Source organism: Triticum urartu, chromosome 2A, assembly GCF_056163025.1.
Source record: "Triticum urartu cultivar PI428250 chromosome 2A, HENAU_Tu73, whole genome shotgun sequence".
NCBI lineage: Eukaryota > Viridiplantae > Streptophyta > Magnoliopsida > Poales > Poaceae > Triticum > Triticum urartu.
Window position 1 is genome coordinate 34,635,670 of NC_141874.1, and position 16,232 is coordinate 34,651,901.

At 45.4% G+C, this 16,232-nt stretch overlaps 2 protein-coding genes and 1 pseudogene across 3 annotated transcripts; 1 reads left to right on the top strand and 2 right to left on the bottom strand.

Annotated features, from left to right (window-relative positions):
- Positions 1 to 718: 718 nt before the first annotated feature.
- LOC125532085 (UDP-glucosyltransferase UGT13248-like) lies at positions 719 to 6,084 on the bottom strand. Of its 2 annotated transcripts, XM_087542879.1 has the most exons (4): positions 5,274 to 5,971; positions 4,185 to 4,569; positions 3,747 to 4,068; positions 719 to 884 (listed from the first exon to the last, which is right to left on the bottom strand). In XM_087542879.1, exons 1-4 carry the CDS (start codon positions 5,958 to 5,960, stop codon positions 734 to 736), a joined length of 1,545 nt encoding a protein of 514 aa, XP_087399005.1. In that variant the 5' UTR covers positions 5,961 to 5,971; the 3' UTR covers positions 719 to 733. The 2 variants fall into 2 exon arrangements, with proteins under 2 accessions (XP_087399005.1, XP_048552212.2); XM_048696255.2 differs by lacking the exon at positions 719 to 884 and having other exon boundaries at positions 3,519 to 4,068; positions 5,274 to 6,084.
- Positions 896 to 2,202, top strand: LOC125516397 (senescence-specific cysteine protease SAG39-like; annotated as a pseudogene).
- A 1,162-nt stretch (positions 6,085 to 7,246) lies between the features above and the next one.
- On the bottom strand, positions 7,247 to 10,548 carry LOC147983286 (uncharacterized). The gene is made up of 4 exons (XM_087540684.1): positions 10,514 to 10,548; positions 10,237 to 10,408; positions 9,249 to 9,367; positions 7,247 to 7,460 (listed from the first exon to the last, which is right to left on the bottom strand). Exons 1-4 carry the CDS (start codon positions 10,546 to 10,548, stop codon positions 7,247 to 7,249), a joined length of 540 nt encoding a protein of 179 aa, XP_087396810.1.
- Between the last annotated feature and the right edge of the window lie 5,684 nt (positions 10,549 to 16,232).

The following is a 16,232-nucleotide window of genomic DNA, read 5'->3' on the forward strand; positions in this document are numbered from 1 at the left end:
GCCCGCCTGGGGATCGCTCCCCTCCCCCGAGCCCGTGGCGCTAGGTGCAGCCATGAGCCCGGAGCACTAGCCTCTTCCTCTTTCTCTTGCACCGGCAACGAGTCGTTGGGCAAAGTGGACTCCACGTCAAACCCTAATCGCCGCCAGGGGTTTTAGGGTTTGGGGAAATCTTGTAATTACTGTCAGCACCCTGTCTTCTGCTCTCGTAGTCCCATCTACGCCCTATGTTGTACGTAGATCGCTGCGGCCTTGTACCCTTTTCACTCTTTCTTTATATCAATGGAATGATACGCCTCCACGTATTCGTGAAAAGAAAAGTAAAGACCGAACAAGCACAAAGTCCATTTAATCCCTTCCCTAGTGATTAAGAGCAAAATGCAAGCCGGGATGTCAGGAAGGAAATTTCATGGCTGAGAATCCGATCTTGAGAAACTAAGACAACTCTTGCCAAACAGTATATTATTATCAGGCAGGCTATTCATTATCTTAGCACACAATTACTTGATTCTTTTGTACTCTCTTCGTTTTAATTTACTCCACAAATTAGATTTGTCTGAAGTCAAATTTTATATACTTTCAACAAGTTTGTAGAAAATATATTAACATATACACCACCAAATGTATATCATTAGATTCATCATTGCATATATTGTCACATCATATAAATTTGTTACTGTAAATGTTCATATTGTTTTACACAAACTTGGTCAAACTTTATAAAGTTTGACTTCATTCAAAACTTGTATTCAGAGTAAATAAAAACGGGGAGTACATACTGCATGTCACGTCCACAGTCTTCTTCAGATGCAGACTCCTGGAGTAAACAAGCAGGTTGTTGTTTCATTAATAAATCTCTTAAATGGCTTCTCGTAAGATGTAGACTCCTGAAAACAAATAGGCAGCAATCACTATCAGATGTGCACTACGCGTACTTCCTAGTCCCTGTGCACTTAAATTTTATAACATCTGGCCGGACACCACACTCCACGGCAACGCACAAGCCCTTTTCCACAAAAAACTTCCTACAAGCACCGTATCTCTATACCTCCTATTTTAACATGTGCATGACATTATATATACCACAAACTTCCATTCAACAAACCAAACCAAAGCAGAGTACACAGTACTAGAAGAAAGGCATTTGGGTGCATAATTGAAGATGGCCATCCACAGGGCTTTGCTCCTTGCCATCCTGGCTTGCATCTGCCTATGCGGAACTGTCATTGCAACTCGTGAGCTGAACAATGAATTATCGATGGTGATGAAGCATGAGAAATGGATGGCATAGTACGGCCGCGTGTACAAGGACGCCACAGAGAAGACGCGCCGGTTCAAGGTTTTCAAAGCCAGCGTTGAATTCATTGAAAGTTCAATGCCCAGACTCACAAGTTCTGGCTCGGCGTCAACCAATTCGCTGATATCACCAATGATGAGTTCAGGACAACCAACACAAACAAGGGGTTCAAAGAAAACTCCATGAGAGTTCTTTCTTCAGGATTCAAGTATGAGAATTTGTGTTTTGATGCCCTTCCAGAAACGATGGACTGGAGGGCCAAGGGAGCTGTCACCCCTATCAAGAATCAATGCTAGTGTGGTAAGTCATAACACATTGTGATGGATTGCTTATACATGGTAATATCTTCTAGGATGATACTATAACAACACAATTACTTCTAGGCTATTGCTGGGCATTTTCTGTTGTTGCCGCGACAGAGGGTATTGTAAAACTGAAAACACACAAGTTAATCTCACTGTCGGAGCAAGAGTTGGTTGACTGTGATGTTCATGGTGAAGATCAAGGCTGCGAGGGAGGACTCATGGATGATGCCTTGAAATTTATTATCAAGAACTGAGGACTTACCATGGAGTCCAGCTACACATATAATGCAACTGATGGCAAGTGCAAGGCTGGATCCAATAGTGCTGCATGGCAAGTGCAAGGCAACCAGCACCGGCTTTGAGGATGTGCCTGCCAATAATGAGGGTGCCCTTGTGATGGCAGTTGCAAACCAACCAGTGTCTGTAGCTGTCGACGAAGACGACATGACATTCCAATTCTACTCTGGTGAGGTGATGACTAGCTCATGCGGCACTGATTAGGACCATGGAATTGCAGCCATTGGATATGGAAAGACTAGTGATGGCACAAGTTATTGGTTGATGAAGAATTCATGGGGCACAACTTGGGGCGAAGATGGGTAATTGAGAATGCAGATGGACATTGCAGACAAGAAGGGCATGTGTGGTCTTGCCACGGAGCCTTCGTACCCCACCAAATAAGAAGATCACCAAATTCCACCCAATCATACATATGCACAGTTCTCAAAACACTAAGGTCCCCAAGTAGAATGCATAGTTCATATGTGTCCGTGTACAATAATGCATCTTATGTCTGTACATTGTTATACATTGTAATTTAATACCATGTGTGATACATTGTGTTTTAACAATTGATAGAGAATTATGTAGATATATATTCCATGAAGCTTTCAAATGGCTAAAATATTTCAATGTGTGTGTGATTTCTAAATAGTGTCCTCGGGTATTTATAAGAATGTAATGTCTTAATAGACTAGGAGGCATCCTACTAGTGATTTATATCACGAGAGCATACAACATGCAATATTTCAAAGGAATCAATCCATTCGAACTATATTATGAGAAAACTCCACTTCCAAGAATAGCGTAACACACGATACCTTATGATGAGGTCATAGGCAAGACGTAGGGAATATGATTATGTTATCTTAAATTATGATGTTCATCGATATTGTATTTTAATCTTTCATGTGTCTTTTTGTGTATATGATCAATTGAAACATCTATGGGTTTTTATTCATATACATTTAGTCATTCAGCTTCAACTCAAAGTTACAGAACTCCTAATTGTGCACCAATAAAAATATGTATCCGATGAAAATTTAGGATGAACAAAGAATCATCTTCTTACATTAATATACTAGTATGCACGCACGTGGACGTCAACATAAGTGTTTTTGGTGATAGAAAAAAGCATTAGGCTATGCTGCAAAAAGGAAATGCAAAATAATACGTTCTATGTATGAATGCATTGAGGAATATTATTGTTGTAAAAAGAAATATTAGAAGTGTGTAATTCCTATTGATTGGTGACAGAATTGTAAAACACAAAGGAAAATAACCAGGAGGCTAAGATTCATTAATTGTTTAATTTAGATTTCTTCTCTCTCTTGTCCTCTTTCTAGACCGATCCCAAGCCACTCAGCACGTCGCTGCTGAACACAGCATGGCCTGAGCGGCATGCACTTTGTAAAACACAATGGTTCTAAAATACATTGGAAGCAGCTGATAGGTACTGTTCATGAGAATCCCATTGCTTTCAACCGTTAGATTGAGGATATCAACAATCAAGATCGATGCTCTCGACACATTCAAAACTCATACAATATATATTGGTATAGATTATAGGGAACTGTTTTATTGTGTGGAACACTAAGAATACACATAGACTAATAAAGTGAAAGTTGCTATGACAATACTTTTATAGACTCCATATAATTTATTCAAATTGATTCTATAACTTGTAATCAATTGTTCACATATTGTTAGTACATCAGAAATTGAACATCCTTCTAAATGGTCAGAAGACACTCTACTTACAAATTAAAATGTCATTCACTCTAAAAGAATTGTAGCATTGGAGTGAATGCCTAATTTCATAACTTGAAGTAAAAAATGCATTGCTATGACTTCAAGTTGAAGTATACTTCGCAGCAAAGTCAGCAATATGCTTATCTGAGCTTCCTCCTTCCTGCATTGCATCCTTGGCCTTTTGCATCCACTTTGCAGCATTTCTTTTGTACTCATCCTTTCTATCTCCGTCCATCACCTCTCTAATGCACCTCTCGACCTCCATCCTCTTTAGCCATCCGTTATCGCCCTTCCGCACTCGCACACCCATGCCCCACACAGTCTCCACATACTTTGAGATGGTGGGTTGGTCAGCCCAATGTGGGATTCCCACAAGAGGAACACCACTAACAATTGCCTCCAATGTGGAGTTCCATCCGCAGTGGGTAACAAAACAACCTACATGTATGTTCATAAATTTAGATCTAAAGTGTTGTCATTTTTGTTTACTTTGTAAAGCATTTATATATTCTTGTCCATAGAAAGTAAAAGAAATGTAATGTGTGTAACCATACCGATAGCCTTGTGTGACAAATCTTCTAGTTGGGGGCACCACGCAACAATTAATCCACTGTTCTCACATTTCTCCTTGAGTTCTTCAGATAACTTGTGTGCCTCATTGGATCTGACAACCCAAACAAAAGGTTTGCCAGAATTGCATAGTCCACTGCCAAGCTCCTCCAATTGGGTTGCATCGTAGTTAGAGACAGTACCATAGGATACAAGCACAACGGAGGAAATGCTATGCTTGTCTAACCAATCCATACAGGATGCACCCTCACTGAACAAGTTGAAACCATAAGACTTGTTGGATGGTAGGCGATTATCATCAAGATAGTATGATGGCAAAGTTGGACCTATCATATTCGCTCTCCATGTTAACTCCATGTACTCTGCCTCCTGCTCAGTTGGCAAAATTTCAAATATCAAATTCTTTCTGAAATGGACTAAATATAATCAAGCATAGAAACGTCATATTGACAGGACCATTCGTTCCTACCCGTATGAATCATCACATCATCAATCTGATGTGACATAACAAATAATGGAGCGTCGAACACTTGTATGTTTAGTTGATGTGCTGGTAGCATATATATGAGGCCCTTATGCCACCTCCAATAATTTACACTGGATTTGTCATTTTGCACCATCCTTGCGTTAGAAATGTGGAACAGAAGATTATAGAAACGTAATAGATGTGTCCTCCTTACACACCCTGTCATAGCTCTCTCCATGAGAAATGAAAATTTATGTGTCTACGATGCTTGTGTAGCGCATTACTCCTCTTAAATGAAAAATGAAAAAAGAAATATGCTAATTGATAAAAGCAATGTCTCTTGTTAAGATATTTAGCACTGATAAATGCACTAAAAATACATATAAATTAATACATTTCAAATGTATTAAGGAAGCAATTTTACCATCTAGTTTTCTAGCATCTGAAAATGAAAATACACAACTAAAATTAGAATGCTCTGCTCTCATCAGTGCCGAATGCGTAAGATTAATTCCTAACGACCTCTTTAAGTCACGTGGTCTCTTTCTTGTTGCAAAACTTATTAGATAACTAGAGCAGAGCTGACCAGTCTCAAAGTATGGCGTACCTTTGGCTCGATGTCGTGGAAAGAGTTGACGAGCACGTCGTCGGCGTCCTCCAGCCCGTCGAACTGCCTAATCGACGTCTTTGTGAGCACCGGCTGCGACTCCGGTGCGACCGCGAACGGCGGCATGTCCTCCGGCCCAAGCTCCACACCCAGCGCTCCTCTCGCGAGCAGCGCATGCCCGTCCGTCGCCAGCAGCGCCAGTCGCCCCGCCCAGAGCTCCCCATACACGATGTCCACTGCGCACGGCTGGGAGAAGAAGGCCGCGGTGGCCACGCCGGCCGCCCGCGCCACCCGCAGCGCCCACGCAAGATGAGGGTCGTAAACCAGCACGCGCACTGGCCGCCCAGCGCACGCCTCCGACAGGAGGAGCTCCCGCAGCGTCTCGGACCCGACGGCCTCCAGTCGCGGGAAGTACTCCGCGTAGTCGGGGCACGACGCCATGCCACCAGCGTCGAAGCCGTCCGAGATGGCGGCCACGCGGAACGGCGCGCCAGGGGGCGAGGTGGTGGAGAGCACGTACCGGGTGACGACGAGGGTGGGGCGGAGACCGTGGTACGCGAGGCGGCGGCCGAACTGGAGTATCGGGTTTGTGTGGCCCTGCGCCCCCGGGAACGGGAGAAGGAGGACGCTCGGGCCGTCACCTGCTCCATGGCCGAGGATTGAGCCAGTGGTGCCCGTGGTCTCCATGTTGACAGCGTTCATTCATAGTGTTTGCTCAAAGATAAATAGGCATGGAAAGTTGGATGCAGAGTGGCGCGTAAGGTTTCTCTTGGGAATGGTCAAATTTGTTGCCACGCTCCTGTCTGTGTGTCTTGCACTGACGAGTGGAAGGAACCGGGAAGGTGGTGCGGCTGCATTCTCGACCGCATGCGTATAAAAAGTTGTACTAGTTTATTCTCTTTCCAGGATAGAGACGGAGTAATCTAATCTATCGTGTCCACAAAAAAACCCAGGGGAGATATGGACATATTTGTTGTTTATTTGTCACGTATTCACGGACCCGATTCGATGTAACCGAGGTCCACAATTCTAGGTATAAAAATTTGTCCAAAAATGGCTGTAATATGTGTAAAATTATACTGCAATTATTCACTCCATTAATATGCTAATATATGTTAGTCTCTGCAATTATCTTCCTAATCTTTTTCCCTATAATAATCTTTCCCTAATCTTTTTACCTAGTAATAAAGCAGTCATTGTTTCTGGTCGTACGTCATTGGCATTTTTGCATAAAAGCCCCCGCGATTTTGGGTATTCAACCCACAGTACAATAATAAGTCAACTCCAACCGTATTGACGAGAGAAAAAACGAAATAACCCACCCGCCCGCCGATGCATCAGTCCTTCCCCACATCAGCAGTCTTTAAATTGACTATTAGTCCCACCTCGCAGCTTTGTATTGAATCCTACAAATTTATATAAGTTCGAAAGTAGACAATCAACAAGCCGAATAACAAAGCAGAGATGGTTGATCAAGAGAATAAGAGAGAGATCAGATAAAACGAGCCTCCCTCAAGGCCAATGCATCACCGGCGCGGACTTGCCTCACGGAAGCAGAACAGAGCCGTGGGCGCTAGATGGAGAAGTGGAGGAGTGGCGCTGGGTGGTGGTGGGGAGCCCCTCTCTCTCCGGTGGATGGCTGGGGTGACGGGGGCAGCGGGACCGGTGCGCAGTGGCGCAGAGAGGGTCTCTATCGAGCTGGACTTGGCGCTGGACGTCGCGAGTGATACTCGTGTTCGTCGTCTCCATGCCCAGACGAAGCAGGCAGCGACGAGCCGATGACGGCTCTCGACACGGTCGGAGAAGGCGGGGCGGTGCGGATCTGGTGCTGAACAGCGGCGGGAGCTTGAGCGTCGGGGTCGGAGATCCATGGCGCGGGTGTGATTCTCCTTGTACAGAAAAGATACGGGGGTGAGAGGTGAGGGAGAGATCTAGAGGGAGGGAGTTAGGGAAGGGAATGGAGAGGGGGAAGGTTAGCGGAGCAGCGGGCCGGAGTTGCATGGGCGGTAGCCGACCATGGCGCCGGTCGCCGGACTGGACGGGGGGAGGCGAGGAGGGGCTGCAGGCGCCGGGGGTCGAGGGGAGTTCCTTGCTCGGGCACGGTTGGTGCGGGAGGCGGCGTACGGGCGGCGGCGTTGTTGCAGCGCGGCTGGGCTGTGTATGGGCTCCTGGCATGGAGAGGTGGCGCTGGGTGTGATGGATGTGGAAAAGATAAGAATTGAGTGGTGGAAAAGGAATTGTGGGTGGGATTGAGTGCTTGTTGCTACTGCTTTTTTTTAAAACGATGTGATGTTTTTCTTCTGCTTTTTTGCGTAGAGCTAGGTGTCGGTCTCTGCTTTTTCTGCGTAGAGCTAGGTGTCGATCTCTGCTAGCATAGTACAATTTACTTGGCTGCTGTTTAAGCCTGCCATATCTTAATCTTAATTATGAATACATTAGTAGTTACAGTACTTAAAAGATGTGTGACTGAAATATTGGAAAGATTTGTTTAAAAAATATTGAAAATAAATACTATTTGTTAAGGGAAAATATATTTCAGGCTCACCTATGGACTACCTGATCATCAATATATTCCTCGAGTCTTGATGTTCTTGATAGATTTGTTTAAAATAATATTGAAAATAAATACTATTTCTTAGGGGAAAAGATATTTCGGGCTCACCTATGGACTACCTGATCATCAATATATTCCTTGAGTCTTGATGTTCCTGATGCCGTTGATGAGATAGAGATGAGGGACGAACAAAGAGTTGAGAGGGTACGGCAATGGTGCATCCTGCTCGAACTGGATCTGGAGGAGGGGTTGTGTCCTATTTCGACTCTCACGTCGGCGAGAGCACTACTAGGAAAAAGGCTACTAGCAGCGCGGGTAAAATGGCTACTAGCAGCGTGGGTACCCGAGCTACTAGTATCGTGCTACAGCTAATAGTTAGTAGTAGCGCGGGTTTGTTAGTAGTAGCGTGTGTGACACCCGCGCTATTGCTATTACAGAACCGCGCTACTACTAACGTAGTAGTAGCAGCGTGCTTATAATACCAGCGCTACTAGTATCCTAAGTACTAGTAGCGCTCAATTTGTTCCCACGCTACTACTAACTATTTAGGATTTAAAAATAAATAAAATCAACCAATTCCATTTTATGCATACAATTCCAAGAAATAATAGTGATGGAAAAATGTCACTATCACACAGTTGCCATATTCCTTATTCATGATTCTACTATCACACAGTTGCCATATCTTCTACCACAAAGTTTCTCATTCTACATGTCCTCACTCGAATAGTAAGAAAAATGAAAAGGAAAAATAGAGCTAATCTGCCTTTGGAATGTCCTTATTCCTGAGTAATATTCAATGGAACGGTGCAATTGCACTGCAGTCTCATGGATTCACTATGCCGCTTCAACATCTCATTATCTTGTAGCGATGGAAATGAGCATCAGCAAGGCTTATAGATTTTACCAATAAATGGAGAGGAAGCATAATCTCAGATGATACAGGTGACACATGGACTAAGATTCTGATACAATGCGAATATGCACTATAAGTACACATATATTTCAGTTACAAAATGATATTTAGTTAAAAAGTTACAAATAACTGAATGAAACTCAAACTAGATATTTCAGTTACAAAAAATATTTCAGCTTAGGAATGCAGTGTATAAATCAGACTAGATAGATAACACTAAGCTTAAATTTTAAATGCAGTTTAAGTACTAGCACCTACCAACTGAATATAGATTTTCCTTAGTGCATTTGCACTAGGAAACTAATCCTAACGTATCAACATTTTGATCACCATTATATCCCGTTGTGAATCCAAGGAAATCAACAGTTCTATAAGATATGTCTTGAAAACACTAAACATAACAGAAAGTAGCCACTTCTTTGTTGTGTGGAAAATTTCTCAGGATTACTTCACTATGGATTGGGTAAAGAATCAATAAGGACAGCACCCACGGTATAACTCTCACCTTCTTCTGGGTGAAGAAGAAGGTGGCCACCGGCTTGAAGTACTAGGTGACAGGCATTTCTTCAAACATGTTCCAGTGAAAGCCGGGATTTGGCGCCAATTGCCATAGTCCTCATGCGCCTGTCACAAGACAAAAAAAGAACTACCTTAAATTGCTATACGTTTGGTTTTCTTCCTCAAACATGAACGAACAAAAAAATGTTTGGCTGAAACAGATAATCAGCTATATGTTTCTTTCCGCTCCTAAATTGCATAAGGAAATCTTCATCTATTATTTTACTCTATGCCTACTAGCTACAACCTGTTGGATAGAAAAACACCTTCCACCATATGACTGTAGCTTGCCTAAATAACCTCAAAGTAGAAAACGCACGCTCGACACTTGTGGTACAAATTGTAAAATCAATGGTTTTGCCCTTAACCATTACTGTCTCTAAACAACACTTTTTATTCAGTACAAAATCTGTGACCTAATTAGAACTTGTTCCAATTAGTTAACATGAAAGAATCTACACTGAAAAGGCATAATCAAAGAGCTGGACTTCAGTATAGGAAGATTAAATTCCCAGTGGGGAGTGGGTGGGCAGACTGCTCATGTTGCTAACAGGCTAACTTGCACGCGACGCTGGCGGCGCCTATGCATAAGCACGGCCACGACGAGACATCGGCGGCCGAGGAGGCATTGATGGCAGGATTAAATGCAAAAGAAATGTTTATAAGGTGCTGATAACTCGTTACCAAGCTACCTGATAGCAAATTAATTCATCTAAGCACCGAGAATAACAAAAAATTAGTACGCTGTTTGGTCCAATTGGTCAAGGCCCAAAATGCAGGTCAAGACCAACTATATCAACACCTATAAGAACCTCTACCTTATGCATGCCTCATATGCGACCTTACAATAATCTACTCCTATGGGTGCCCAATGCTATAATCTTGAGAAATCACCAACAAAGTTCAGGAAACAAAAGGCAAAGAACGGAACAAACCTGCGGGAGCTTGACGGTGGTGGAGGCGGCCATGATGCAGTAGCCGAGGAGCTTGGAGACGAGCGGGAGCAGGCATTCTTTCTCCGGGATCTTGGCGTCCAACAGCGCCGAGAGGACGCAGACGAAGTTCATGCCCAGGATCTCCAGCTCCGTCATCTTCAGATTCGCCAATCTCCAAATCATCCAGTACAAAAATCAGAAGAAAACAAGGCAGAGGATGCTTCAATCAGGAGGGCGAGGGGGGATGAGGGAGGAGGGAGTTTCCACATATCCTCACGTCGATCTGCACCGGCGCCATGGCTTCCTCAGCATGGATGGAGGCCACGGCGAGCGAGGGACTGGACTGGAGGTCGAGGGACGAATCTTTCACCGGAGAGGAGCTGGTTGCCGTCGAACTGGGCGAGCGGGACGGGGACGGTGCGGGGGCGCTTGCCGAAGCAGGCGGTGCAGCGCTTGTGGGCCTGCACGGAGGGGAGGCAGCAGGTGAGGCGGGAGCAGCCCGGGCACCGGTACTTCCATGGCTGCTCCCCGCACTCCTGGCACGGGGCACCCTTCTCCCCGCCGCCGCCGGAGCTGTAGGCGGCGGCGCTGGGGGGCGGGCCCTGCGCGGGCGGCTCCCCCTCCATGGCGGGTTGGCACTTGGGAGAGGAGGAGAGGAGGTGGGAGCAGAGACGGGATTGGGGATCTGGATCAAGCGTTGAGTGTTTTTTTGAGACATGGAGTGGGATGGTTGGTGGGGTGGGAGCAGATGCAGGTGGTAGCGTGGGGTTTATAACCCACGCTACTACTATCGACTTAGTAGTAGCGTGGGTTTATAACCCACGCTACTACTATGGCTGGTCCCGGAAGGCACGGTGAAAATCACTTAGTAGTAGCGAGGGGTAAAAACCTGCGCTACTACTATTGGGTTATTAGTAGCGCGGTTTCCTTAAGCTCGCTACTCCTAATTAGCAGTAGCGTTTGTTTTTAAACCGCGCTGCTGCTAAGATTCTGTGTATAAGGTTTTCCCTAGTAGTGGAGAGAGAGAGAGAGATGTGGTCATGGCTATGCCGATCATGTCCTTAGTCCTTCCGTGCACCACCTCTATGCATGTGGCTACTCCCCTCCGTCATATCATCTCACCCTCAACTCTGCATGTCCTATCCTGATCCTGTTCGAGCCCTGATGTTGGTGTCAAGGGAAGCAACCGTGTTGGCGCAGTCGGCGTGCTCCTACTGTTGGTGGTCGTCAGTGGCGGAGCTAGACCAGGAAGACTCGAGGGGGGGGAGGGGGGGGGCAAAGAGAAAAAACAATTTCTAGGGGGTGCAAAATCTCTATTTTTTCCAATCCATAAATCTCTATAAAGAATTTCTTCACTATTTTTGCCCAGTCTGGGGGGCGACGTCACCTGCAGGGATGCATGTAGCTCCGTCAGTGGTGGTCGTGTATCAACAAAAGAGCATCAAGCATTGTAAACTCTTTACTATCTAATGGTCATCTTATCTTTGAAGTGGTCAACTAAAAATATGAATTCATGATAAGACGAGGAAGATTCTAACAGATTGAGAGATAGAGCTTGATATTTCACCATAATAGATAAACTCTAAAATATCACGCAAATCCTAAAATTTATTTCATACAGTTGCAATGCACATGCTTTTTTTGCTAAAATGTCAACTTTTATTAAAAATAAGGAAATTCCCACGTTTAACCATATTATCAACATTTATTAAAAATGGATATAAAAACTGATGCACAATGACACATGTAGCAGGTTATGCCCATTTATCCGCCCGGTGCAACACACGGGCATTTATACTAGTAATAATAAAGCAATTACTGTTTCTGGTCGTACATCATCTGCGTTTTTGCAAAAAAGTCCCTCTATTTCTTTGAAGTCAACCCGCAGTCCTATTTTCAGTGTGTTCTTGAGATAACATTCCGTTTTGGCAAAAAAGCCCCTGACGTCCGGTGTGCGTTTGAGAGCACGGCGGGCACGGGAGTGAGCTCGCGGGCGTGCCTGCGGCAGGCCAGCCTAGCCGGCAAGTCCTCCTGCTGCTTGGCGAGGCCCTTGGCCTTCCTGCGGGCCGAGGCATTGCGGAACGGGCGGCGGATCTCGGCCGCTCCATCGTGGATCCGGCGGCGGGCGGATCGAGATGGGAGAGGCGACAACCTCCATGACAGGTCCCTCGAGGACACCAGCGTGGATCTGGCGAAGGACAGATAGAGACGAAGAGGCGACGACCACCATGGCGGGATCTGGGGCAGAGGAGTCAGGGTCTTGTGGCGGCGCTCGCCTGAGCTCCTGGCGCCGGGGAGACGTCGGGAACAGGCGAAGGACGGGGAGGCAGGTCGGAGACGGGCCGGATCTGGCGATTCCCGATGACGAACGGGCGGCGGCGGTCTCCATGCTGCGGGGTCGGCTCGAAGCTCCTGCAACGGGCATGGTAGTCTTCCTGTTGAAGAAAAGAGAGAGAAGAGAGAGACAAGGGAGAGATAGAGAGGGAGAGAGGAGGCGGGGCAATGTCGCGGTGCAGCTGCTGCTCACCTAGGCGACGACGTCGGCAGGGCCGCCGGGGCGTGGGTCGGAGCTGAGGACCTCAGGCGTCCATGGCGGCTTCCCTGTAACAGAGAGCAAGAGAGATAGAGGAAGATGAGAGTAAACGGGAGAAACAGAGAAGGGAAGAGGGAGATGACGGGGAAAAGAAGGCAGGGGCGACGGGGCCCTGGTCGGTGGCTTCGGTCGTCGGCGAAGAAGGAGCTCGGGGTCGAGGACAAGGTGGCTGCGCTCGGGAGCAGCAGATCGAGCCGTGGCACGACTATGGTGGTGATAGATGGTGTCGCGACGAAGAGGAAAGGATGACTACTAGGAGGAGAAGGAGCAGCAGGGAGGAAGGATAACGCCACAAGTGAAGTCAGAGCGGCGGCAGCATCTGTCAAGGAAGAGCGGCGGCGGAGAGAAAGGGATGGATGGATACTAGGAGGAGGAGGAGGAGGAGGAGCAGAGAACGAGGTGATGCTGTCGCCTCTCGCCTCTCCTAGTGGGCACCTGTGAGTCCATGACTATATGCTGTCAATGATAACATTCTTTATACAAAGTAATTTTTACATGTCTGCAGGCCACATGCAAATCCAATCGAAGACACCAGAAACACACACATGCAGGCTCTTTGCAGAAGAGAACCCCCTCATCTGTTTTGTACTTTTGATACATGAATTATCTGACACTGATCAGATACTTCCTCTGTTTTCTAAAATTTGGTACACAAATTATCTAACACTAATCACAGTATCTGATAGTATGTCCCAATGTTTTGTTGAGTACTGTTTTAAAAAATACATACTTCTAAGTTTGTATTCATCCTGTACATTCATCATTCTATGTAAACAAATAAGTTACCGTTATACATGTGAAGAAAAACTCTTCCCTCCCGTGTTTGTTCAAAACAGAGAAATATTGCAACAACAAAAAAAAACGATTTGCATGTTTATAAATTGATCTTTCTAAATAAAAATGCAGTTTTTAATAATATCACTAGTAGAAAAAGGGCCAAACGTGAAACACATTAGTGCCGGTTTGTAAAAAAACCGGCACTAATGTGATCAATAGTGCCGGTTCGAATGGCTATGCATTAGTGCCGGTTCGTAACGAACCTTTAGTACCGGTTCGTGCCACGAACCGGTACTAAAGGGGTGGTGGCAGGCTGGCGTCAGGCCAGGGCCCCATGAGCCCCTTTAGTGACGGTTTATGACACAAACCGGTACTATAGGTTAGACCTTTAGTACCGGTTTGTGTCACCAACCGGCACTACAGAGTCTTAACCTATAGTACCGGTTGAAGACACAAACCGGCACTATAGGGCAATTTTCAAACTCTACCCCCCCCCCCCCCCCGGTGTATCGCCATTTCAGTTTTGAAAAAATCAAAATAAAATGATAAAAACTTCAAAAATTAAAATCCTTCGAGAGGTAGTTATATTACTACATCTACACGTTAGGAAAATTTGAAAACTTAAATTTGGACATGTTTTGCAAAAAGTGTAGGGAAAATGTAAAACGGCTATAACTTTTGCATACGATGTCGGAAAAAAACGTATAATATGTCAAAAAATTCAGCACGAAAATCTGGTCAAACTACGGCCTGTTTGCAATTTTTTTAGAATCCTCAAATTCCAAAAGGAAAAAAGGATATGGTCAAATTTAAGTTTTTTTAATTTTTTTTTGTTAAATCTGGTCAAACTACTTATTCAAGAAGTATTAATATTACTACATAATTATTCAAGAATATTAGTGTAACTAAATAATTATTTCAATTTTTTGAATTTTGGTCAAATCTGGTCAAACTATGTACAAACTGTTGGGGAACGTAGTAATTTCAAAAAATTTCCTACGCACACGCAAGATCATGGTGATGCATAGCAACGAGAGGGGAGATTGTGATCTACGTACCCTTGTAGACCGACAGCGGAAGCGTTAGCACAACGCGGTTGATGTAGTCATACGTCTTCACGGCTCGACCGATCAAGCACCGAAACTACGGCACCTCCGAGTTCTAGCACACGTTCAGCTCGATGACGATCCCCGGACTCCGATCCAGCAAACTGTCGGGGAAGAGTTCCGTCAGCACGACGGCGTGGTGACCATCTTGATGTACTACCGTCGCAGGGCTTCGCCTAAGCACCGCTACAATATTATCGAGGATTATGGTGGAAGGGGGCACCGCACACGGTTAAGAATATGATCACGTGGATCAACTTGTGTGTCTAGGGGTGCCCCCTGCCCCCGTATATAAAGGATCAAGGGGAGGAGGCCGGCCGGCCCCTATTGGCGCGCCAGGAGGAGTCCTCCTCCTAGTAGGAGTAGGACTCCTACTAGTAGGGGGAAAGAAGTGGGGAGGGAGAAGGAAAGGGGGGCGCCCCCCCTCTCCTAGTCCAATTCGGACCAGGGGGAAGGAGGCGCGCGGCCCACCTTTGGCTGCCCCTCTCTCTCTCCACTAAGGCCCATATGGCCCATTACTTCTCCCGGGGGGGTTCTGGTAACCCTCCGGCTCTCCGGTTTTCTCCGAAATCACCCGGAACCCTTCCGGTGTCCGAATATAGCCGTCCAATATATCAATCTTTATGTCTCGACCATTTCGAGTCTCCTCGTCATGTTCGTGATCACATCCGGGACTCCGAACTAACTTCGGTACATCAAAACTTATAAACTCATAATATAACTGTCATCAAAACCTTAAGCGTGCGGACCCTACGGGTTCAAGAACAATGTAGACATGACCGAGACACGTCTCCGGTCAATAACCAATAGCGGAACCTGGATGCTCATATTGGCTCCTACATATTCTACGAAGATCTATTATCGGTCAGACCGCATAACAACATACGATCGTCAGTATGTTACTTGCCCGAGATTCGATCGTCGGTATCTCAATACCTAGTTCAATCTCGTTACCGGCAAGTCTCTTTACTCGTTTCGTAATACATCATCTTGCAACTAACTCATTAGTTGTAATGATTGCAAGGCTTATGTGATGTGCATTACCGAGAGGGCCCAGAGATACCTCTCCGACAATCGGAGTGAAAAATCCTAATCTCGAAATACGCCAACCCAACATTCACCTTTGGAGACACCTGTAGAGCTCCTTTATAATCACCCAGTTACGTTGTGACGTTTGGTAGCACACAAAGTGTTCCTCCGGTAAACGGGAGTTGCATAATCTCATAGTCATAGGAACATGTATAAGTCATGAAGAAAGCAATAGCAACATACTAAACGATCGGGTGCTAAGCTAATGGAATGGGTCATGTCAATCACATCATTCTCCTAATGATGTGATCCCATTAATCAAATGACAACACATGTCTATGGTTAGGAAACATAACCATCTTTGAGTAACGAGCTAGTCAAGTAGAGGCATACTAGTGACGTTTGGTTTGTCTATATATTCACACAAGTATTATGTTTCCAGATAATACAATTCTAGCATGAATAATAAACATTTATCATGGTATAAGGAA

Bases quoted from the DNA above. Each gene is read 5' to 3' on its own strand.
- LOC125532085 (XM_087542879.1), bottom strand. From the start codon at position 5,960: ATGGAGACCACGGGCACCACTGGCTCAATCCTCGGCCATGGAGCAGGT. The intron at 4,570-5,273 runs GTACGCCATACT...CCAACTGAGCAG, and splicing joins TCCACGACATCGAGCCAAAG to GAGGCAGAGTACATGGAGTT. The intron at 885-3,746 runs GTATACTTCAAC...ATTTGTTTTCAG, and splicing joins ATTGCTGACTTTGCTGCGAA to GAGTCTACATCTTACGAGAA.
- LOC147983286 (XM_087540684.1), bottom strand. From the start codon at position 10,548: ATGCTGAGGAAGCCATGGCGCCGGTGCAGATCGAC. The intron at 9,368-10,236 runs GTTTGTTCCGTT...GTCTTGTGACAG, and splicing joins CCACCGTCAAGCTCCCGCAG to GCGCATGAGGACTATGGCAA. The intron at 7,461-9,248 runs GTGAGAGTTATA...CATCACACCCAG, and splicing joins TCTTCTTCACCCAGAAGAAG to CGCCACCTCTCCATGCCAGG.